The sequence below is a fragment of the Tympanuchus pallidicinctus genome, unplaced genomic scaffold (assembly GCF_026119805.1).
Source record: "Tympanuchus pallidicinctus isolate F22 unplaced genomic scaffold, pur_lepc_1.0 scaffold3, whole genome shotgun sequence".
NCBI classification, from domain to species: domain Eukaryota; kingdom Metazoa; phylum Chordata; class Aves; order Galliformes; family Phasianidae; genus Tympanuchus; species Tympanuchus pallidicinctus.
The window spans coordinates 98,360,517-98,386,370 of record NW_026294747.1 but is presented as its reverse complement, the minus strand read 5'-3'; the positions used below and the strand labels follow the sequence as shown (position 1 = coordinate 98,386,370).

At 40.1% G+C, this 25,854-nt stretch overlaps 1 protein-coding gene across 4 annotated transcripts; it reads right to left on the bottom strand.

The window, feature by feature from the left end:
• Window positions 1-1,342: 1,342 nt before the first annotated feature.
• On the bottom strand, window positions 1,343-25,560 carry GPD1L (glycerol-3-phosphate dehydrogenase 1 like). Of its 4 annotated transcripts, none has more exons than XM_052695933.1 (8): window positions 25,421-25,559; window positions 20,557-20,734; window positions 18,965-19,105; window positions 15,135-15,273; window positions 13,877-13,989; window positions 7,976-8,209; window positions 7,507-7,613; window positions 1,343-4,335 (listed from the first exon to the last, which is right to left on the bottom strand). In XM_052695933.1, the coding sequence occupies exons 1-8, from the start codon at window positions 25,471-25,473 to the stop codon at window positions 4,239-4,241; spliced, it is 1,062 nt and encodes a 353-aa protein (XP_052551893.1). In that variant the 5' UTR covers window positions 25,474-25,559; the 3' UTR covers window positions 1,343-4,238. The 4 variants fall into 4 exon arrangements, with proteins under 4 accessions (XP_052551893.1, XP_052551896.1, XP_052551892.1 ...); XM_052695936.1 differs by lacking the exon at window positions 1,343-4,335 and adding an exon at window positions 4,804-5,249; XM_052695932.1 differs by lacking the exon at window positions 1,343-4,335 and adding an exon at window positions 5,792-6,122 and having other exon boundaries at window positions 25,421-25,560.
• Between the last annotated feature and the right edge of the window lie 294 nt (window positions 25,561-25,854).

Genomic DNA, 25,854 nt, shown 5'->3' with positions numbered 1-25,854 from the left:
CATTTAATGTACCATTAAATTAAAAACAATGTTGAGTTGTAAGTACAGTGAGAAATGACCTAATGGCTAAAACTCTGGCTTAAAATGAAGAATAAAATGCATCCTGTCATAGGTTTGCTGGGCAATCATCTTTACCTGTCTCAGTATCCCTATCAGTAAACAAAGAAATAGGACATTGCTCTCCTTTTATGGTAGGCTTTCAGGGAGACTGTGTTATTTTGTTCACTAAAAAAGCCCGTACCTCCTTAACTGTACAGTGCTTCACAACTAAGTACTGTCTAACAAACTGAATTAGCTTCATTCACAAGAAACCTTAGAAAAAACACTAAGTAAAAAAAAAAGCCACAAACTGATAGCTGTAGTCTCTGTCTCATGTGACCAGGTAGCAAAGATTTTACAGCTAATGCAGAAGATGGCGTCTGTTCACAATTCAGCTGTGCAAAGACAGCTCACATCCACGTTCATATCCATGAGGAAGATATACTTCAAGTAATGCAACCTTCCTGCCAGCAGCTGCAGCTCACCTATCCCTAGTAGGAACACCAGTCTTGGAGCAATTGCACATATGAAAATGCTGACAAGAACTTCATGATTCGATGGCATTTCCCTCACGCCTCTACAGGAGACAGAGGCATCAGTGGAATTGCTTTGTCAAGTACTTGTGACATCCCCTATTAGTTGATGTAGGCATCGAGAAAACCGAGCACAATGTGCAGTCATCACTTCCTCTTGCAACTTGAAGATGCAACAGAAACAAGCATTGCTGGACGCATGTTTCAGGGATTCAGGAGATGTCATAAGATCTCAGACTGTATGGTCCACGACCTGAGGCAGTGACTTGTCCTGATGGAGCACTATGGAACACAGGCATGGCAGGCGTAGTCAGGTGTGGGTGTTTGAGGCCATTCTCTAGTTTCTGATGGATCTGCAATGCTTACATCTGCTGCTGAACCATAACCATCCCCAAATACTTCAAACACAGTGTAACACAGCTGCAAACATACAGGAATCTAAGGAGATTTGGAAACAGATGGGAAGAAAAATGGCTGCAGATCAAGTGGAATTGGTCACTTACCAACCAGTGCCCTCCAGTGGCTCACACAGTAACTCAGGGAAATGAAGGCAATAATCTGTTTTAGAGGTCAAAGGCACCATTTCATTGAAACTGTTTTACTAATGCAAAAACAAAAATGCTGACAACAGGACTTCATACAACTCTTTTTGTAATTTTAGTTCTCACATCTCATATACGCTCTCATTACATATCACTATGTACAAAAAGACCACATTCCACTAAGTAAAACATAATTGCAAGCCATGCAAAATGAAACGAGAAGCCAAATTGATTCCCAAGAGAAAACGTTTATTTGTACTAACTCCTCAAATGGGCATACATTCACAATCTTTAAACAAAACCAGCACGCATGTCTAGGGCAAGCTGATGATAAATCGTTAGAAGATCATGCCTTCTTTCGTAATTAATGCTCATAAATGAAGAATTAGTTACAAACTTACAGCTTTGTATGCAAAAATCTTACACAGGGGTTAATGTTTTCAGTAAGACTATCCAATACTAGGAAAAAGAGTATATGTAGAACAAGATCCTGATAGTCCAGTACCAGTTTCACATCATGATCTTTAATGAGAAGAAAATGCCAGTAGTGAAAAAATATCTAGTTCCAAAATGAATGCTCTAAGTATGAAAAGCAAATATGAATGGTAAAGTACCTATAGAAATTAAATTATCTGGGTTAACAAAATCTCAATTTTTGCCTAAAAAGAATGAGAATACCATTACAGACAGGAGGAATGAGTTCCACAAAAGGCTTTCCTCCGGATTTGCCTCTTGAGAAGGCTTCTGTATAAAACCAAAACAATTAAGATGCTGGGGTTTCAGTGGAAGTACTACTGGAAAAGAAATAATCTTAAAATATATATTAATTTACCACATTTAGCCCTTTATGTATCTTACAAAATACTACTGTTCTACATACTGCATGTAAAAAAAAAGTTTATATATATATATGTATATATACATATAAAGGCAAAGTCGACCAGCGTGGCATTAGGAAAAAACCAGAACACAACACAAAGCATGAGCAGACACACTGAAAGTTATGCAGTAATGAGGAGTGTATGCTTCATGTGTGCGTTAGTGTAACAGTGCTTCCAATCTTCAAGCATCCTTTTAATTGTCTAAGCAGTGTTTTTTTCCACATCTGCTCTACCAGTGATTTTCCCAATCACCACAAATATCTGTTACTTGATTTCTTGCTATCTTTACTATACTTAGCACAAAATCAGAAATAAGGCAAAATAATCTTTCAGAACTCTGAATATCTGAGGACATTCACATCTTACAAAAATTAAGGTAAAATATTACTAAATATCACTGGAGCACAAAAAATGGTACCCCTGAACTGAAGCATCCTTTTGTCTCTACCAAGGTGTCCAAATTATTCCAGAGTTATCCAGGCTGCTTAAGGATGTCAATTATTTACAGGCATCCCTTTTGTCTTAGCAAGTTCTGAATGACCTTAAAGCTTCAGGATGTGTGTGTGCTCACAATTTCTGGTCTAAAACCACCACCAATGACAGAAAACAAGGGAATCAGTTCTGATACTGCTCAGAGGTTTGGAGTGGATACTCAGAGGTGATGGGCATTCCTGTGATCGGCTTCATGCTGAGATCTGTAAAACTCGATTCTAACCTTCATCTTCCAGCTACAAGAGTGAAATCCACTCTTTATGTACCTAGCATATATTTTACCCAAAAAACTGCTGTTCAGTATACAAAGAAACTAAGACAGAAGATTGCATTTACCTGCCTTCTCTTGCATCAGCCTTCCTAAAAAAACAAGCGAGCAAGCAACTGAGAAAACCTCCAAAACTACTCCACAAAAATTACTTTTTTTTTTTTCCATAATAAATAAAATTAGCCTCCCTGATAAAGCAAAAGTGCCTGGAAAAAAAAAAAAAAAAAAAAAAAGAGTTGAAATATCTAGGGAATAAAAGAGACAGATGTCTTTGCAAAGTTTTCAGGTCAGAAGGACTTAATCCAGCACCCACTAAAGTTTTATCCAGTGAAAGAGTAACTTCAGAATTCATCTCTCTAGGGATGCTGGTTCAGGACTGCAGTCCAGCTGATATATCAGTCACTGGCAGGCACTGAAATGAATGCCATCAGCACAGCGGTGTACAACCCTTTTTAAAACTCAAGCATGAGCTACCAGGGAATTCCCTGGATACTCCTTGGAGTGTTGTGTGGAGTGCAGCACTTTGTAGCTGGTGTTTAAGCTAGAAAAGCAGCATGACAAATTGAGCAATGGAAACTCCAAGAGCATCCTTTGCTACTCACCAAATCATACTAGTGAAGAATGACCACAGGCACAAGACTAAAACGAACCCTAGGCTCCAGGGTTCAGAACCCCCAGGTCAAGGTTACCCATTTGTTTTGGGAAATGGAATTTTTGAGGAGCCAAACAACTGGGAACATCACAGGAAAAACACTGAAATACAAAAATGCAAGGATTAAAAAACAGAAGGGGAGTTAATGATCCCCCTCTAACACATTCCCTTTAAAACAGCGTATTTAAAAACTTTAAATTCAGTTATAAATTGGTTTCAAAATTGTCTGGCAGTTTTAAAGAGTTCTATAAGTCATAATATTAATCACCAGAGTTCCCTAGAAGGTCCCTGTAGCCCCCTGAAAACTATCACCACTTCTTCATGCATCAGTATTGCTTAAATTAATACAAACATGGAAAACATTAAACTCTCGATGTGTATGCAGGAAAAAAAAAAAGTTTTAAAAGAAAGTCTCCTAACATTTCAAGGCTAAAGGCGTGATTCAGTCTCCATGAAAACTCGTGGGACTCTTCCCACAGCAACCAGTGGATTTTGGACTAGGCCTTAACAAGAGACAACAACATACTGAGTTTTACGTGGCAGGAACTCACACAAAGTACTTCTGTACGGCCTGTGCATGTAGTGCAACTTCTGCAGTGCGCTTTTGAAAACAGCTATATTTTAGCCAGTACAACGAGTCACCAAGCCAACAACACTGCATGCTATGTCAAACTAGGCAGTAAAAGTAAAACCAATACCCATTCAAAGACATTCGTGTCGTTACTGTTGCCTAGTGAGCAGCTTTGCAGGAAGCTTAATGATGCATCCACTTGAACTCAAACACAAATTTGAAAGGCAAACAGCTGCATGAGTACAATGGCCTGATTGATTTTATATGTGCTCTGGATGACTTTGAAGGCAGGATATCATCTCTTTGACAGGCTTCCCTTCATAGCAGATTTGATATACAGCAGTGAATAGTGGAAACCTAAGGAAACAGGGTGGGGGAAAGCAAACGCAGCGTAAGATTATTCTGTAACATTTTCTTAAAGGAAAGAAACAAAATGGAATGAGGAGGGGGAAGAGAAAGAGGGAGACTGAAAAATCAATTTCTTTTAGCATTTGTCAAGCACTCGAGGTAAGCTGAAAAGTGCTGGATAAATACAGAACCTACATGCATCTCTACAATGAGTCACTCTCTCAGAAGCCTAACTAGCTATAATGGAGCCTGCAACATTTATTATGTATGGCACAACTATGAAGTTAGCTAACAAACCCAAATGAAACAAAACCACATCCTTCTTTGATATTCTTACAGCAGTTCTGGCATGTCAGTTTTGCATTGTATCTAAACAATACTGTGATAATATGCCATGAAGATACAGAAGAAGAAATTGAAGGTCAAGTTTTTAATGATAAAAGTCCAAAACAAAATGTGGATTTTGAAACAGCCATCTCTCTCAATTTTATTTTATTTTTTTTTTAGAGAGGCGCATTTCCAAAGAAGCATAAATTATTCAGACTATTTTTATAATCTGAAGGGAATCACAGCCAACAAACTTTACGTTTGCTCGTTTTCCATCCCAGGCAGAGATAAATGAGTCCAATTTTCAGACACAGCCTAGTGAATTTTAGGGGTAAATTATCTGTACAGCAAAATAAACGTGCCATTTCAAGGTGGCTGACTAATTTTTGACACACACACTACTATTCTGAGTTGCACTTTCTCCTTGAGGAAGTGGTTCCATCAGTGACTCCAAGGTTTTATCTGTATTGCCCAGAGGCAAATCAGATCAGAACTCCCAATCAGTTCTGAGCACTGCACATGAATACCAACGTACTCTGCCACGACGTGTTATACTGAGCTAACTTTGGCATCACCACATAGCCTGAATGAGACTCCTCAAAAGAAAAGAAAAAGAAGCCATGAGCAATCCACCTGACAGTACCACTATGGCAGGTACAGCACTGCTACTTGAACGAATCTCTACTTGCAATATTTTGCATTACTGAGGAAAAGAAGTGGTAGCACAGACATCCTTGTGGATAGACTCCATTTTTTTATGGCTCTTACTGGAAGAGCTGAAATATGAAATACTGCATTTTGAATTATCTGAAATATTTTTGTGTCTTGCTATGAAATGCACATCCATTTCTGTTTTATTTTCAAGGAAAATAAGATGAAAATAGCCGCAATAGCAGAAAGTATTTCAAGTCAATCCAGCTGACTGAGTTTTTGTTTTTACTTCATCAGTGGAACCAAAATTAGCAGATAGTCACATAGCTGTTTGGTACTGTTTAGGTTGTAAAGTCCTTACTAGGGAATATGCAGAATAAAATATGTAAAGATTTTTGCATTTATTAAAAAGCCTCACTTGTTATTCAGTTTCTATGATATATTGGGCTGGGGGCTATATTTGCTTTTAATATAACACAAACGCAGGCAATGAAATCAAATTTATGACGTCTATATGAGACAGCCACAAACACATTGTGCACCTTCTGGAAAAAAAGCAAGTTTCACACAGATTTAGAAACAGCACTGATGGTCATCAGAAGGCTCAGAGAAGAAGGACCACTACTACAAAGCGCATCTTGCTGCACAATTCTTGCTTTTTATCACAGAGAACATTACTCAGTTGTGCCTGTCTGCACAGGGAATGAAGAATCAAGGTTGAGTGCAGGCTCACGGCCAGCAAACTCCAAGCACATCTTATGCCTGAGCACATTAAGAGGGTCTGTTCCACCGCTCCCAAAACGAGAAAACAAACTGTGCTGTAAATATTAATAGGCATCAACAATGTTACCAAGGCTCTTCTGCTGAACCTACTGACTTGTGAGTATTTTTACAAAGCCTTGGGAGTCTATTTACAGGATGAGAATATGGAATTTTATTCTAGTGTCCTACCTCTTCACCTTGAAACCATGACTTTTTAACCGTGTTTTGTGTTTAAAGCAGTAACAAGCAAGTTCTTGAAAAAAACTCTTTGCAAGTTGCTTTCAAAAGTCTTACTGAATGAAACCTCGCATGAAGAACCAACACATACATTGGTGAACCAGAAGATATAAGAACTGTCTGATATCATGTTTTTCACTAAAAACACTGTCCAAAAATTCATATAATGTGCTCGATTTGCTATAGGATATAACAGGAAAAAAATATAAGAAAGCAAGAGGAAAAAAATAATCTAACAGTATCCTGTCTTATTTAAAGTATCATAAACAGAAGGAACCAAAGGCAATATTTAATTATTTTTTCTACAGTTAGATTAATCACTGTACACTGCAGAGACAGGCTTAGGTGTCTTACTCCCAGAGAGATGGTTAGAAAATAGTCAGTTTAATATAGCTGCTCCATTAAAACTAGATTTCAAAAACTGTTTTGGAAAAAGTAAGGACAAGGCCAGGTCTTCTGACTGGCTGTCATTTACATTCTGATTTTCTGTCATCTACCAACAGGAACAGATGGCAATAATGCATCCCTTAATCTCATAAGGAGACAACTGTGTGTGTGGATTTAGGAATCCTATATATGCTGACTCAAATTCAGATGAACGAACCAGGACAACCTGCTTAATTTCATACTGAAAAAAACAAAACTGACCTAGACAAGCTGATGGCAGGTTTCACCCTTGATCTAACAGAAAGTCAAATAAGGAAAAAACCTGCAGTATCTAAGCCAGAATCAATGCGGACAGATGCACCTACTGTACTTAACTATATGGATCCTTAATAACAAAGCTCCTCTTTTCAGAGATAAGCAATGAATTTTCTACTATGAAATGAGCTGCAGAGCCTCATTAAAAAGTCTCTTTAGGGAGCTCAGCTTTCACGTGCTTTATTCTTTTCACATGTTAAAACACACTCTGCTATGCACACTCTGCTATCTCCTATGATAGGAGACAGTAACACATCCTGGTGTAAACAGAAGGGAATTCACAGATTTGGTATCACACTATTAGCTCTAGAGACAGCAATACTATTTTGAGGTTTCATTCGTTGTTTTCTGCATTTTAACTGAGGATTAAGCCACTGTTATTACAGCGATTTGCTTTTGGCAAAACCTTCATGAAAAAAGCAAGGCCAAAAGCGTAAAAAGAGGTATGGAGATAAAAAGGTTCATGCAGAACTAGAACTCACTTTATCTGTTCTTACTTACTTGTCCAGCATTCCTTTCTGCTTGAGGATGCGATACACCTCTGCAGATGTCTGTGGTCCCTGCAGCTTCTGACCGTTCAACATTTCTTGCTCCAATTCTTCAATAGACTAAACAAGAGGGAGGGAGAAAAGAAGAGCTACGATACAGTTTTTGTAAGCTTGACAACATTGTCTGGATGGAAGTAAAGATGTTACTGATGGTTTTCCCTACCCAAAATTAAACTTGAGTGAGTACACGTATCCTCCTATATTCTTGTCTGTAAATGTTCTTCTTCCTACATCTGCATCTCCCAGTGTCTTATCCCTCCAGCTCTTTTTTTTAAACACCTTCCCACTCATTCTGTCCTTGTAACACACTCAAAAGTGAAAGAGAAGTGCAGCTAACACGCTCAGAGAGCCGTACTATTACTCCAACAAACCAGGAGTGCTTAGTACTTGCACCAGTGGATTTCACGCAGTAAATAAGGTACCTTTCCAGTTTTAACAAATGCCTCTGCTACACGTCGATTCCGGCCACCGTAACAGGTCGTGATGAGGTCAGCAACTCCACAGCTTTCCAGGAAAGTGGCAGTAGACACCTGTCCTTTGCAAAAAATTCTGGCAAAGGCAATCATCTCCATTAGGCCGAGGCGAATAACAGCAGCTTTGGTATTGTCACCACAACGAAGGCCATCACAGAACCCAGCTCCTACTGCCACTATATTCTAGTGAGAAGAGAAAAAACAAACGGAAAATTATTCAGTCCGAATCCCAGAAGATGTGAATGGACAAGAGTGCAATGTCCTCAAGAACTGCAAATACTTTATTAATGTAAAACACTATTTTTTTTTCCCAAGGTTTATGGGATAACCTTAAAAAAGGAAAAAAAAAAAGGGATATTAAGTCTTACGTCAGCAAATTATTTCAAGTACACAAAAGCATAGTTAAAGCTCTGGAACAAGCTGCCCCGGGGGCTGTGAAGCTGTTTTTACTGACTGTTTTTAAAAGCATGCCATACTACACCCAAAGAAGATTTTATCCAGATTAACCTGTTCCTACCCTGAGGTAGAGGTGAAGATAGACTGACACCCATGGCCCTGTACCCAGAGTTTCTTTATGTTTAAAGTAATTTGAGAAACTTGTATTGACTTTCATGCCGATATGCTAGGAGGCCAAATTCAGCCAAGCTAATTGCATTCAGCCCCTTTAAGTACATGGAGATCATGTAACAATAATTGTTAATAAAGGCTTCTCAGAAGTTTCATCACACAGGAAACCTTTCCTAAGCAAAAACAGTTGTGTTTTTCCTTAGATCTAGTGACAGCTTTCTACAAATACTGTACTGGTTTTTCATGATAAATCATCATGAAAATGATGATCAGCTTTTGTTTACAAACATAAAATGGAGATTAGTTCAGAGATGCAAAATCACTGCAAAAGCTACTTCTTCATCTGTAAAATAACAAGATCAAGTAACAGGAATCACAGACTACCCATACTTAGTTATTAAAGAAATCAAAAAACAACTCTCCAAGCAAGATGGGATCCTGAAGATCTGATAAAGAAAACAAGGAAGCAATACATACAGCATTATGTTTCTGCAACAGCAATAGCAGAGATCTCAGCAGAAACAGAAACAAATACAGGAGACAAAAGCCTTTAACTGTTGCTGAAGATAAAACAGCAGTCAGAAATTGCTACAGTGAGCAACAAGCTGATAAACAGCCATTTTTATTTCACTTTTTGGACTGTGAGAACGAAAAACTGCAGGTTGTTGCAGTGCCATGTGCCCATCACAGCTTCTTCCCTCTACAAAATGGATCACTCTTTGCTTTTTAAGTACCAGTAAAGGTCTAACGGCAGCCCTTACAAACTGCAAACAGAAATTTTGACATCAGATACGACAGCAACAGCAGATTATCAGACTTAATGCTGGTATTCGAGCTCATCTTGGCTTACATCTTGGCTGTGATCAGACAGCTCTTCTAGAGCATCTTCCAATATCTGTTCACTTGGTGGCAAAGTGAGAGAAGTCGAAGAGGTATTCAAAAAGTTTTCAGATGGGATAACCCATTGAACTGGAACTCACATGGTCATGAAGTCTAAATGTTTAGCACAAAGACAAAAACAAAAATATTTTTGAACAACTTCTGGATGTTTTCCAGTACCTCTTGAACACTCCCGTCAGTGCAGCTTCTTCCCCCCCACTCTGACAGTGCCTGTTTCTTTTCCACTTTGCAGCAGACCATCTGATCATAAATTTCAGTACAATTATTACCTATGGCATTTGTTGACTACTTCTGCCTTTCACAATGTTTGCCCTCGGAGTAATGCAAATATTGTTTTAAGCAAGTCCTACCATGACTAGCTACTTCTGAGGAGATGGCGTAGGGAGGAAGGGAAGCTGTGATTCCAGTTCTGAATCACTTAGCTCTTCTTTTGGACAATGCCCCATTATATGTTCTTGCACACAGCTTGCAAATGAGGAAACAAGACAACTCCTTTTGCTCTTGAATACACACCCACACCTAGGAGATGATTATAACCTGTCAACATAACCCTCAGACCGCACTCGTGAACTTATAAAACTCCATCCTCTGGTTTCATTTAGATCCTTGAAGAATCTATGACAACTCCTTCTTGCCTAATACACAGCAGAGAAAACTGAATTACGACACACAGAAAGTTATGCTTTACTGAAAAAAAGCCTCTGCTTTTAAAAATAAAACAGAGCCTCAAAACTTGATCTTATTCTGGACAGAAAGGTGTCTAAGTCTCAAAACAGACAGCTTGCTACTTGAAACCTTATTGTACCCAATAAGTAACGACAACTGTAGCCTACAGACAAACTTGCTGTTCCAAGACTGCAAAAATACCATCAGAACAAACCCAAAATGACTGCAATACAATGTTCCTCTTGGACTGTGGGATTCAGAGCTCTCAAAATCACTTAGTGCTTGAGCGAATGTTTCCCCACACTCAGCATTACAGCTTCTTCCATTAAAGCATGCATCCTATGAGCAAGATGCACAGGGTGCTTTTATACTGAGTATGGTTTTAAGCTATTAAAATACTTACAGTAACAGCTGACTCTCTGGCTGGTTTCATACCCTGAAGTACAAAGTGAGCTAGGCCTGAACTCAAGTTATTTTATCACCAGGATACTGAAAGGACACTCCAGAAAAAAAATGTTCATGTCAGGCAGTGTCCACAGTGTATTACAGAGTGAGTGAGAAAGTGTATCTTCTATTTGCATACGATCTGCTGCAAGCATGCTAGAAGTCACAAATGCAGTAGATGACCCAAAAAACATAGCTAACAAAATTGCAGACTGCTGACACACGTCACTGCTAAGAAATACCCAGCTTCCTGTCCTGCTCTGTTTACTCTAAGTTTGTGGTGTGCTCCTGAAGACATTTTCAGAAGCCACTTCTGACCCTAATTAAATAGGTCATTAAAGTATTACACAGATATTTTAATTCATCTGGGACATCGACTGTTCCTTGATGTAGTGCCACAGCTCAGCACATGAATTTGTAGAAGCTAGGAGGTCAAATAGAGACTGAACAAATTAAGGACAGTATCAGCAGGACTGTTAAAAGAGGCTCAGCATAAACCATTTTCTTACTCCTGGCAAACTTGAACATAAATCATGGATTTAATTTCCAACTAATCTCAGGAAGGCGTAATTACCACAGTCAACTTCTACAGTAGCTAGACTGACAATCTGACAACAGTTGCCATAAACAAACTTCAAAGGAACACCTTTGTATATGAGAATGCTGGGTTACATGCTCTGGTAAGCAGCAAATCACTTACACTTCTTTGCTTAAGGTTAAGCTGTAGATTAGTTAAGATTTAGAGAAAGACCTGAAGCTCTGCTGGGAAAGGCAACCACAGCTGTGGTTCTTTCTCCTTCCTGCAAGAACTGTCACCCACGCCTTGGTCCCTGTCCCAGTCACCTTTAACTATTTCCTAGGAAGGACCCACACTGTCTGGCAAATGGCAGCTGGAATCCAAGGGTGCCCTGCGGCTGGGCTGCCCATAAAGACATCCAGGGACTTTGAACCACCCACGTTTGAAACTGGTTCATTCCTGACCTCACTCCTTAGAAAAGGCTGCCGACTAAATGTGAAATGTGCTTCAGTCCTCAAAAGAAAAATTTCTTATAGAAAACCCTCCAAGCACATCTTGTTCCCACACCCAACAAGTTACTGGAGATAGATGTTCTTCTTCAGTATTATTGGATTCTTTTAAATGACTGCCATTATCAGTCTCTCAGCTGATGCAAGGCTGCAGTTTCTCTCCACCTATTTCTATACTTCTCCATCTGCCCATTGTCACAAAATATAAACACAGTGAACGAAGTGGATATTCAGTCTATATGTGCACATATATAAATAGCAATAAAGCATGTGTTCATGATCACCCAGCTGCAATACCTGTTATTACAGTCTGAATTTAAATATGCCTCAAAAGACAAATTTCAAACCTAAAATTATCATTATTGTGAGGGAAAGCTGAGCTCAGAACACTCTCTACTATCCTTCCGTATTTTTTCTCCCAACCTTTAGGCAATCATCCACACTGAAATCTTCCTTGCTTGCAGAAATAGAGTGAGGTAAGTGCTGAGGTAGCCTATGGTGCCAGACGAACCAAGAAAAGTCTCCTTTTCCCAAGCAGGTACATATGGAAAAATGCAGAAACTGGAAGGATGTGCTTTTCTCCCACCGTGGCATTTCTCATTCATTAAATACCTCTACAGGAATTGCTTTTACTATTTCTGTAAGAAAAAAGCAAGTTTGGACGAGCACATGCATCTGCTTGTTTCTGAATTCCAAAATGCAGTTTGTGCGGATGCTCCTGTCAGTCTGACGCAGCATCACTACAGAAAAAGAGCAGACCCTCTCGTTTCATGCCTGTCTCTTTACACGACACAGTACTGACATCTTCTGAAATACGAATTTCTTCCTTCCCTCAAGTTAAGTAATGCTAATTTTGATTATTTCTCATGAAGTAACTTTGCAAGTCTAATAAAGTAATTGTCAGTCAACAAGAGCTGCACTTGAGAGTTCGTGCTTTTCAATCAGGTACAAAATACTAAGATCAACTTGTTTTAAAATACCAGCTGTAATTCACATTTTTCTTTAGTCACATCATGCACTTCTTTGGAAGTTTCAGCTCGCTTAACAAAATGTACCACAACCAACACCAAGTCACCAGAGCACATAGAATATATACAGCTTTTTAGAAATGCGACTACAGAGCTCAGCCTGCAGGTTGCAAGATGAATAATGGAGCAGGAGGGAGGAACAAAGCAAGCTTACAAAAAACCCACAGAGTTTGACCTCAGCCCTTTTTCAGGTCAAGAAGGACAATTGATTTAAATTATTCTGCACTTCCAAAGAAATATTGGTCTGTTGCCTGTCTAGGACTTCTATAATGGAGTTTGAGTGCCTGCTGACTAAATGCTGATTTAGTCTACAGAATTTTCTAGAGGAAAAAACTGTCAGGGAATTAACTCACCTATCAAGCAAGAATTCCAGATAATCAGAAAACACCAAGCTGAGCAGATTTAAAAATAAAAAATCTGTAGTGTTTGTTTTTTGACTTATTTCATGGGCCTATACGCAGGAATTTCTCTCCCACTAACCTTGCTTATCACCACAGCAGCAGTTTCAAGCAATGGCTGTGGAGCCACATTATGAACTCTACAAGTGCTTCCATGATAATTAGCAGATAATGTGAACTATTGGCCAGGGTCTCAAGCTACTAATGCTTTCCCTTCATAAACGGCCTGTAAATTAACCTAAAAATATATCAGTATGTTTAAGCTTGTTTTGGCTTCTTGTCAACGTCAATTTTTTAACCAAAAAATAAAATCCAGATAAATAACTCTCCAAAACAGCTTTTTTTCCTATTCAAGTCATTTTTGTATGTGGTCATACACATGGTGAGAAAGTGCAGCACAAAGTAGAGCTCACATTACGTAAGTCAGAGGAGAGGAGAACATTTCACTCATCAGACATCAAGGATTAATACTGACTTCTCACTTCATTTTGGTGAATGCACCGCTGCATAACGAAAAAGTGAACTAAGATGTGTTTAGAAATATTTTGACCAGTGAGGTGAAATTAACACTTGTTTACGTGTAAGCGACATGAAAGACGGAGAAAGATGACTTGAGAGATAATGAGACAAGTGTCTAAAAGCCAACTTACTGAACATGCTGCTGCCTACTTTCACATCTGGTTCTTCAGGGAATGTTATGTAACAATTTTATACATTATATAAAGTACAAGAAGCTTGATTCTTTAAATGAAAATATCCACTTTTTTTTCTACAAGGATCACTGCTCCATCTGTGCACAAACTGCAGCCTGTTACTCTTACCTTCAGTGCACCACAGAGCTCAACAGTATCTGCATCATCTACTACAGTTATTCGGAAGTTTGGAGTCTGCAGGAGTTCTTTGAAGAGAAGGCCATTTTCCAAGATTTTGCTGCCTGTTGAGAGAGAAAGGAAGGATAAAAACTGCCAATTAATAATTGATTTGGGTATTATTTAGTCTTTCCTGCACAAGTTTGACTATTTGGAACTAGAGATAAGGCTGTCATCCTAAACAGACTCCTTCACACTTAAAAGCTTCATGCTGAGTTTCTCTGGATTCGTAATTCATTGCCTGCTCATCAAGAGCTTCCAAATAATAATCTCATCAATTCTTTATACTCTCTTTTTTTCTTTGATCTTTCTCCTTAAAATAACAGTTAATAATAAAGCAAAGGTAAATTTGAAATAAAGCAGGTGCAGTTCCGCCTATTATTTTAAGGCCTTCATTCTAGAAGAATGCCTACTGATAAAGGCAGGTCAAGGACACTGTATAAACTAAGCATGTTGACATTCACAGCTGTTTGTAAACATGGAAAGGTAATGCAACCATTCAAAAAATAAATTAAAATACAGAACCATTAGTAAGAAGTTAGAAAGCTGAAAAAAAAAAAAGAAAGAAAAGCACAAAACTGTAAAAATGAACACTGAAAAAATGACATTAACTCTCTATTATGTATGAGTACATGTACATGTATACATACACACATATGCTTATCCAGAATTTGTGACATGCAAGATGAGAGACGCCTTTGTACTGCAGAGGTTACAGACACCAAGACACCAACACAGAACTGAACACATTCCTAGCTTTGGAGTGAACTAACTACTTGGAGAACTCAAAAGACACCGACACCTACACCTAAAAAAGACATGCATGTAGGTACCATCTGTGACCATAACAGCTGAGCTGGAATACACAATATAGAGTCATTTATATATATCAAGCCATGCAGATCCAAGAAAAATCATAAGAATAGCAATAAAATAAAGCAGTTTGCTACGTGGAGGGTGATCAAAAATGTGCATAGCATTTCCTGCACTAAGGTCAAACTCTTGTGAGACATGTTAAAATTGCACTCATCTCTCCTTCTAGTCCCAGTATTCTCCCAGCACTTTTGGACATGTAAACATTCTAGGAAATTCAACATTAAAATCAGAAGGATCCCAGAGCTTCCGATGCTGAACACAATGAAATCTGAGCTACTGAGTGCACACCTGTGAGGAGGAGAACATACAACACTGTTATTACTTGGGACATTACCTATTGTGGTTTCACAGAATTTCTCTGCTGCCACTTCATTGGCAATGTTTGCTCCCATCAGCACACTGATGTCTATTCCCATCTTCTCTCGAATAATGTCAGAGATCAGTTTCAGTCCCTCTGGGCCTTCATCTATTCCCTGCAACCAACATTAAACGCAATTACTAAAAAGGCATTCAGTAGACACAGTAGAGAAGAAAGCATAGCACAATAATTCTTGTCCATGGGCACTGCACCCAGGCCTGTCCAGATAGAGACTAAAGACGAAGAATTTCCTGCTTTGCTGCTATGCCAGTAAAGCTTCTGCTATTGCAACTTGTCCAAGCACCTCAAGAGTTAGGACTAAACTACCAACAGGTTGGGGGGGAGGGGGGCAGGGGGGACGGATGATGGTAACATTGTTATTCCCATTCTCAATAGCAGTTCTGACTCTCAGAAGTGCTGAACTAGCTGTCTTTTCCAATCTGATTGATTGTATAATATTCAGCTCTGTTCATAATCTCAGCTGCTTATTACTACATCCCCACTAAAAATAGTGAAGTGTCACTGATGCATCATTTGTGAATCAGGCCTGCACTTGGATCTGGATCTGCATCCCAACTCAAAAACACCATCTCACTGATTCCTTCTGTTTAGAAGTACCTGAACAGAAACATCAGAACTGATTCCTTCCTGTCCAACCAATAGCAGTTCACTCTTAGAGATGCATTTTAATCAACTTAAGAATACTGCAAATGAAACAGCAGTTCATAGATATGAAGAAAGCTGAACAACCCAGAATACTTCAACTTATAAGGATATTTTTGATCGTCATTTATAAACACTCTTCACAAAAGGTGAAAGTAGGGGGAGAAACAGGACTTTAGAGAAGATCACCATAGAGATCAATGCTGCAATGGAGAACACAATCTGGTACCCTGAATGGCTTGTATCATAAACACAAAATAAGACCACTCTTCAAAAAAGCATTCTCTCCTACTTTACAGAATGAGGTAAGAGATTTTTTTTTGAGCTCTTAGAACAGGGACACAGCAGACTGCTGAAATGGTCTTTCTTTCCTACAGTATATAAGTTTTATTCAGTACTATTTCTCAATGTTGGGAAGGCATGGCTATTTTTAATTTTATGCCTTTTAGTGTGATCCTCTACTGCTACTACTACTCTAAACACACACACACAGACATACACACACACATATTTGTATGTTGTCAGTAGTGGCATTTCAGACATGCAGCGTTTTGCATTCTCACAGACCAGAGGTAACAGCCCTGGCAAAACATCGTACAGCCGAGAGACGATGAAGTGCCTACATAACAGCCAACAGTGCTTGCATTTCTGCATTATTTTTTCAAGCACTTAATGCACACTCTGCTTTCTCATCTTTTATGAGCCACAGAAAAAAGAATTTGAAAGCAAGCAGACACATAAATATTGCATTTCCCCCTCAGAGCACCAAGATGTTCCCATGAGGTAACTGCAAGGCCTCTCCCCCATCCTCCTAGCAAACATAAACAGAAAAACATACACATGTTGGGAACAACTCCAAAAATTTACATGTGTACACAACAATTATTCATCCACGCAAAAACTGATGAAAGAGGCTCAGGTGCCAAAACCCAGCTTTGCTATGAAACAAATGCAACTTCTGACTAGTCGAGGAATGCTGCACCTGTTTCTTGAAGAGCCAAGTCCAACACAGAATGACAGACAGCAGGACGAAAACCAAACACTCCCCACCCCAAACCAAAGGCAGCAATGATCCCTGCGCAATGCAAGTCCAGTTCTGTGGTCTCACCCGTTGGTCATAATGCCTGCCAATGCAATTCCTGAGGCCTGTGTACAGATGGATGAAAATGAGCTCAATGCTGAGGCTGCCCGAGGAGGCTTCAAGTGCTCCCTGATTCCCAGCTCCCTGCTGAGCTGCACCCTCTGTGGTGTATGATCCAGGCTCCACTCATCTGCACAATCATTTGTTAGGTTTTCATAGATAGTGCTAATCAATCCTCATGTAAAGCAACACGTTTGAATAGGAGCACAGATTACCTAGCAGACAAACACCTTTATTTCCCAAAGACTCCATTTTACTATAAGACATTAGGCTTTGCTTGAAAATTTGTCTGTTAAGAAAAAGGAGAAAAGTAAGACGAAGGAAGACTAAAGATGACATACTGCTAACTTGCTAAGCAATTTAGAAAGCAAAGAAACAAGAGGTCCCACTAGTCACATTTTTCAGAGAGCTGCACTTTAACTGCCAAAGTTAACACAGACCTCTTTAATTGCATTAGTGGTGAGGTGAGCATAATGAGACTGCTAAAATATGACCTGAATGAAAACAGCACGCATAAAGAAGCTGCAAAAGTAGGGGAAGGAGTGCATTCTTGCCTCTATTATTAGTTTCAACATTGCATTCTACTTCTACCCTTTCTTCTTAAATGATACTTATAATGATGCAGTTATAGCTTTTGATAAAAGCTAACGTTTCACATTCTCCTTAAGACAAGGAAATGTGCCTACTACGCAGTTCTTCCTTGCACAGCAGGTGTCATTAGTTTACCTATACTAGGGCAAGTAGGGTCATGCACTCTCTTCCTATTTCTTTTTTTTTCACATAGTCCTTAATCAACACTCCATTAAGGCACTTGTAATCAATACTCTGAGCAGTACTGCCAAGGAAATGCAGGCCCAGGTCCTGATTTCAGATGCGCTGACATAAATCCTCATCTACTCCACCAGTTTAATCAGAGTTGTTGCCAGCATTAGGGATATAAGAACATAAATCACATTTTGCAAACTACAGAAGAATAAAGATTACCTTGAGCTTACAGGAGAAGGAAGCATAAACTGACAGCTTCAAAGCAATGCAAGTTTTATAGCTTTAGGGCATCTAAGATAGCTGTGTGGTTTGGGTGCTATGTATTCAGCTCTTTTAATGCTGCTTCATTTTATCCTTCTACCATATGGAAAGCTTTTCCACAAAATGCAGCAAGTGCACTCAGGAAGCATTACTTTTTCATACCTCTCAGTAATATATCAAGCCAGCACTGACAAAGTAACACAAATTTGATGGGTTTAGTCAAACTAAAGACAAGCTTGTGGTCAGCAGTCATAGGGTCTTTTTGTACTTTTCCTTCTTTTTTCTTTTTGAACTTTTTGATCCCTAAATGATCCATCAATTGATTGTTTGCCAAAAATGACAGCGGACAAGGGAATATGTGCTGAGAAAATGGTCTACTCTTAACTAAGTAGAAAGCATTCTTGATAACCTCAGAGGAACTAAAAAAAAAACCACAACACAAGAGAAGAAACATTTAAAACTTCTATCACCAAAACCATAAAGCCTCCAATGAAACACTTACTTCCTGCATCTCAGCCCCACTCCAAGTTCCCATGTCTGAACAATCCTTTTGGGCCATGCTGAATAATCTCTGTTGTTGCAACTTAATCGATGATATGAACAAGAGCTCAGTCACACAGAATTCTCCCAGTAGTTCTTAAAATGATTAACTCAGTGTGTGGGATGAGCATTAACAATCAAAGCATTATGCTTGTGCTCTGCTCTCCATCTAATGATGCATTTGGAAACAAGAAATAACAGACTGCAAAGCTTGATGGTGCAAAACATATTTCTCTCCCCTTTCTTTTCAAGTCTTGTGAACAGCCTCATTTTCTTCTTCCACTAACGACTGAGACAAATTCCAGTCTTGCACCTCAAAAGGTTTAATGAAACAATCTAGGGAGTAGCACAGGGTTTTCATATTAAACTGCAAACTATCTGGTTTTAGAAAATCCACAACATATCATCTGTTTTTTATGCACAATATTTGCTTTACCTTTATCAGAGTTATACCAAGAGCTTTCTTGGGCACTCGTCCTGTGATTTCATCGCAGACCTTATGAATGAACTGATGAGGAATGACAAAAACCAACAAGTCTGCATCCTGTACAGCTTCATTAAGGTTTGGGACAGCAACCTATGTAGGAAAGGGAAAGAAAGACCACATAACTTCTTAAAATTTACCCTATGCACAAATGTTCTTAGGTTAGTAACAGCACATTTGGGTCTTATTCAGAATGCTATAAATTACTGAGCTTCATAATCGAAAATAATAATAACATAAGCATCCCAGAAAAACCAAAGAATTGAGGTTTTCAGATAATCTATTACATGCCCTGACAGAAGCATCTTCACAGTCACCAGTACAGTTAGTGTAAAAAAAATTCAAAGTGCACTCTAACATTCAAACAACTCTTTTGAGTCAGAAAATATCAAATAAGAAGCTGTCTTCTCTTTGACAAAATGACCTGAACTTTTGATACATTGCTTCATTGGGAAAACTTGTTTCCTTAATTCCTTGAACAATCAAATTTCTTCCCCAGTCCTCTTATATGCTCTAATTCATATTCCTGCTGTCTGCACCCATAGAATCACAGAATCACAGAATTGTAGGGGTTGGAAGGGACCTCCAGAGATCATCGAGTCCAACCCCCCTGCCAAAGCAGGTTCCCTACAGCAGGTCGCACAGGTAAAAAGTACAATGTGTTTAGCCTTTACGAAGGTGGGTTACTTCACACTTCATGGACTCCACCTTTCTTAATACTTGATGACCATCACAAAATAACACAAAGATTTAGAATCTAGGAAGAAGCTTAACCCACAGGTAAAGAAGAACAAATGTGAGTGAGCAGGGAAGGGACGGGAGAAACATCATGCCTGTTGCTAAAGGCTAGGGGAAAGGGACTGTTAAAGATAAGACAGAAAACAAAAAGAATAACCCCAAACCTTGCAATTGATGGCAATTCATGTTTCTCCTGCCTAAAATCTTTACTAACTGCCAGCTGCTGCAGACTTTTCTGGTAATGTTTCTGGGGGAAGATTCCCAAGCAAGCCACCCACTGGCATGTTATGCCAACACAGAGTGTCTGTGCAGTTCCACTGTCCTGCCCTGGCAGCACTACACCTAACACACCCGACTGCACACAGCAACAGGGAACTGAGGATCAGATGAACACAGGTGGCTTGCAGGAATAACCTAGTTCTCATCCTGAAGAATACTTTAAATCCCTTCAATTCTAATTGACCAGGCCAGTTCCCTTCCAAAGTTGAGGCCACATTTTTATGTTGAGCATGGCTAGAGCCATTAACCTTGCTCTCATTTTCAATTTACTTCCACATAGAGAAACTGTAGTAACATAAAGACAACAAGAGCAAGGCAAAAAAACCCAACAACCCAACAGTAAAAAAGTACAGTATGTTGCATTTACCTGTAATTGAACTTGTGCAAGTCTCTGATCTCAACAGTATGTAGTTTGAAATATTATAAAACATAACAATGTTAGCAAAATAAATTTCTATTTCCATTCACAGCATGAGAGATATTCCCTCTGCTCTGTAAATACATCAAATTTAACTTCCGTGCCTTACCACATTATCTGGCAGCTTGTATCCAGGGAGATATTTTACATTTTCATGTTCATTATTTATTATATCTGTCAGTTTTCTCCCATTAATATTCTCCTCGAAGACCCACATCTTCACTGTGGAAGCAAACTTCTGCAATTTTTTTACATTATTGCCTATTATTTTGGCAACTGCAGAACCCCTGCAGGAAAGGAAACAAAACAAAAATATTTAAAAAAAAGCATTAAATAAAAAAGAAAAAAAAATATTACCCAAGAAAAAGAGACTGTCTTTTAAACAAACAGAAGCTCACGGGTTATTGGACCAATTACTACTCAGCATTTCTGACCCAGTAAAGCAAGTGGGGAATACACCAGTCATTCACACCTGCTGCTTTCTCTCAAACAAATGTGTCTTGAGTACAAAGGACAGAAGCATTTGTTTGCTTACTGGCTGTGCAGTGGGAGTTTGGGTTCCTGTATTTCCACAAATCAAATAGATTATATCTTCAATGCAGTGGTAAAAGTGGCATATTAAATTTTTTAAAACCAAATCAGTTTCACCTTTCAGAAATGGCAATTTTTCTTTGCTAAGATGTAATTCTTCAATTTCTGCAGAATACCAACTTGCATTTAAAGCCAAGAAGCATTTATATTTTGCATAATTTATAAGACTTATGCTCACCCTGCCTGTCTCAAAGAATTTAATTACTGCAACAGCATCTTCTGCATTTGCAGGCAGACAATTCTATCCCTGATTTTCCCAAGAAAAAGCACACGATAAAACCTGTAGGATGATGAGCATCTTTACTGCTCAAATCTCTGTGCGACCATTAAATTAATCAGAACTACTGAGCTAAACACATGATGAGGAATAAACACAACCTTTTCTTCTACTCCTAGCCTGAATACTGTATGGAATTAAAAGATATGGTTTTATGAAGCCTGTTTCTCTAGCTTGCTCTCCTGAGACAAGAAGGCTTCATAATTACACATAACATACATGGAAGTGAAAAAATAAAAAATAAACTGGAAAGACGTGACAAAAATACAGAGTGACATGTCCGAGGCTTCCCACTTCTGCAGATTTCCTCATCTCTTTCATGGTTGGCAGCTGTGTCCAGAGTGAGGGGTCCCTTCCAACTTAAGCCATCCTATGATCCTATGATCTCTCCTTCAATTTAAATTTATGATACCCTGATTTCCTAGAGCTCGGTGTTGGAGTGGTGAAGGGAGGAACAGCACACTTTATTAGAAGGTACAAACACTCTCACTTCACAAAAAAATACTCCACCTGAAGTAAACCTTCAGGCAAACCATAAAACTGCACCCTAAAAGACTGGGACATGTCTTTCCAACAGCTCTTCACACACCAGTTAGCCCCTTGGGTTCAGGTGGCCCTTACTGAGCTCTCAGCCAGGTCCAATGCTCATGGGGAACTTTCCCTGCAATAGCAGACAGCTTACCAGCCCCATCCTCTAGGCTGCAGCCCCACACTGAGAGTGATGCTCCATACAGCACAGGTGTGTGTGTCGCAGAAACCAAGAGCAAACTATGACAGACTTCTATATAAAGGCTGGATCCTGGTAAGTCACTGTCTTCAGTTCTGAACTTCCATACACACGGCATGTCGATAAAGACAGAAATAACAATTCAGCAACTGCCCAAGTGGGATTTTCAGTTTGCTACCACAACACTCAACAGCACATGTTCTTCATCAAGACATTAATTCCATCATAACATAGCACTTAAAACGCCTTAGCTGCCTTTTTTAATAACACAATCTAAGGCTGCAAGAAAAGTGAAGAGCTGTCTGGTTCCTGAATTCAAGAATGTTCTTTCGTCTGACTGCTGTGGTTCCCCATTTCCTGTTCTGTTGCAACAACTGCTGTACCAGAGAGCTCAGCAAGGTCAAACAGCTGACTCCAAAATGGCTTACGGTAAAATACCAGCTCCCCACACCTCTTAATCCAACAGACAAGCCTGTATTCTCTTCTACGTCCTACCACTCCTTAGTATGTACTCTGGAATCACTACTGGCATTTCTGGCTTGTCTTGTAGCGGCTCTCCTGACACAACACAAGGCAAAGGAACTCCAACTCCTGACAATTTATTCCTAATAATAGTAGATCTAGCATGAGCTAGGTTGAAATCCTGGTGCCTACATCTGATCAGTGACAGAAAGATATCTGCAATGAACAAAGCCCTCACAAAGCTTAGCCTGATGTACTCCAGCTGTCTGGAAATTCTATTTAAGTAATGTAAAGTTCTCTTCCCTGCAACCGGTACCAAGGGCAGGCCCAAGCTCAATCCCATATAATCCTTATTTAACACTTTTAAAGACCTGTCTGAAACTCACTGCGTAGGATCATACACTTCCATCTCCTGTTCTTCACTATTAGTGTGTTCTAATAGTTCTAATTTCCCCACATTGTTTTAAAAGTTAAAAACTTAATCCAGAAACTCCTAAACTCGCCCTGTTATCACCACTAGTGGAGGACGCAGTATGCAAACGCACGTTGTATCATTAGCCCTATCACTTTTTCCTAAAAATAAATCTCAGTTAAACCATAAGTTTTATCTCCGGTTTTTCTACAGCAAGCTCCCAGACATATGAATCCTTCTGTCCCAGTACGTGCACCCACCTTTCCAAATCCTACAGTCCATGCTCAAGTTAGGCAAGTCGATTAACTAAGGGCTGGCTCTAGCAAATTCTGGTCCCACAGCCTTTGTTAACTTGTCCTGAAAGCACTCTCAAATAAGACGGCTACAATACATGTCAGAGGCAGTGCTTGTGGCATTCTAACTGAATCAGGCCACTATGCTGGGGCTCCAAGGCACATATATTCCCAAGGTGTACACTCTTTGCTTTCAAGCAAGGGTTTATTATTATTATAATTATTTTGTAAGGATTCTAACTTGATCAATTATCTTCTAGCTGAACAACTACAAATGGGCAAAGAGAAAAACACACAACTGCTCTTCTGCCCCTTTTTTAAGCCATCTGTCTGGATCCATGATCTTGCAGCAGATGTCAGAGACCCTGCCAAGCTAACTGCATCGTTAAGGTGACCTTCCCCAGTCACACCGGCCAAATGAGTTTGGAAGCCATTTGTTACCCAAGGTGATTAGTTCTGACCTGTCACTGTTGTGCCAAGCTCCCTTCGTACTTTTTTCCATCCCAGATATAGCAGAAAGGGCTGTGAGAAAGCAAAGGCATTCAGTCCTACAGCTACTTGCAGGACAAGATCATCTCACAGAGATCTACAAAAAACCTCCAGTCTCCAAACTGCAGCGCTCAACTCAGTTCAACTACATACATGTTTACATCTTAGTCAACACCAGGCACACTCCTGTTATGTATGTTTCCTAAATATAACACCCCAAAATATCATTAATAAAGCACATTTAAGTTTTTTCATTTCCTTTTATTTCCTTGCATTTGATCACTAAACACTTCCATTTTAGGACCACAGGCTCCAGTTCAATAGAAATGTTGATCCACTATGAAACAAACTCACAAAAGAATTTGTAGGTATTACCTGCTAGGTATAATCACATGTGTATGTACTTTGTTTTCACCTGACTGGATCTGTTTAATAATGTCAAAAGTGTCTAATGCTTGAGTGGCAAAAGAATCATATCTGCAGTGTCTGCAGTCAAATTATCTATGAACTTTGTGCTAGATTTCAAGTGTGGAAGAACAGCAATAACAAAAGATATAGCAAATCACACAACTCCTTTTTACATAAACTGCAATGCATAACACAGAACCATAGAATCATTAAGATTGGAAAAGATCTCTAAGATCATCCAGTCCAACCACTCACATCTACCACCAATACTGCCCACCAACCCATGTCCCTTAGTGTCACATCTACACATCTCTTGAACACCTCCAGGGACAGTGACTGCACCACTTCCTGGAGCAGCCCGTTCCACACAGCCAAACAGTTACATTTCAGTCATCTTCTGCCTTCTATTAGCATCTCGCAGTTCACCTTACAGCCAGAAGGGAAAGCTGTGCTGAAACACCTGTCATTCCCTCAAAAACCCGTGACAACGAAAAACAAGACTTCTGCAGTTGCTATTTTTTTGAATTATGCAAAACCACAACAAAGTTATGCAAAAACCACATCCAATGGCAATGGAAAAGCAACAAGCCTGAGGTTGCCTCTACAAGCATCACGTTTTGTTCAGCAAACTGTAGGACTTTGCTCTCTGGAAAACTGAACTTCTGTGAAGTTAGATTTAAAATTAAAAAAAAAAAAACAAACCAACAAACCAACCACAGAAATAACACATCCCTAGCATTACCAAATAAAGTGGCAATGTGAAGACTTTCACATAACGCACTGTATTTATTCATTGCAAACAGCACCCAGGGTAAAACTGGTGCTTGGGAAAGATAAGTGGAGGGAGGGAGACAAAGAAGCATCATGAACACCATATTCTCCCCAGGGAAATAACGCGTCTGTCGCTTTCAGCAAACATAACGCGTGCCTCTGGCAGCTGGATGGAAACGGAGCGCTGCAGAAGTCAGCAGCGACCTGCCGCGCTACCAACTACACTCAGGATCCTGAACGCCTACGTCACCTGATCACACTACAAACGCCAGGTTAAAAATACCCCGAAGTAACACCTTCACTGAAGGGTCGAGAAGACAGAAGCTGCTATCGATTCCGCAGCTTCTTCCTCCGTTCACTTCGCGGAAGCACCTCGCAATGGGAGCGCGGCGGGACGAGCCCGCCTCAGCAGCCCGGACGCCCACCACAGCACCGCCCCTCCCGCAGCCGCCGCGGGGTCTCACCGGCCGCAGCCCCCGCAGCCCCGGCGCTGAGGAGACTCGGACCGGGCCGGCGCTGCGGTCCCCTCGGGGCGGTACTCACCAGTTCCCCGAGCCCACGATGCACACCCTAAGGGGCGCCCCGGAGAGCGCCATGGCAGCGCCGCCCGCGCCCCGCCAATGGCCGCGGCGAAGGGCTCCGTGACGCGGCCGCTTCGCGCTTCCCCGCCTCCGCCGTCAGCGGTTCCTCTCACCTCCCTCCGTCCCTGCGGCTTGCCGGGAAGTGTAGTTCCGCCCCGCCGCTGCCCCGCGTCGCTCATCCCCTCCTCCTTGCCTGCCCTGTGAAGGGGCACGGTGGGATGCTGCCGTCTCCGGCGCTGCGAGTAGCTGGAGGCTGCTGACCCAGCCTGCAAGTCGCACTGGAACTTTGCCCTGTTCTTGTGCTCAGAGTTTTCTGTTCATCTAATAAAACGCATTTCGCAGGATTGTAGAATCATTAAGGTTGGAAAAGACCACTGCGATCATCTTACCCAACCA

Coding starts and splice junctions, on each gene's coding strand:
- GPD1L (XM_052695932.1), bottom strand. CDS start 25,473: ATGGCGCTCTCCGGGGCGCCCCTTAGGGTGTGCATCGTGGGCTCGGGG. Junction 8,210..13,876: donor AGCTCTGTGGTGCACTGAAG/GTAAGAGTAACA, acceptor TCTTCTCACTAG/AATATAGTGGCAGTAGGAGC. Junction 7,614..7,975: donor CATTTGTTAAAACTGGAAAG/GTACCTTATTTA, acceptor CCTCTTGTTTAG/TCTATTGAAGAATTGGAGCA.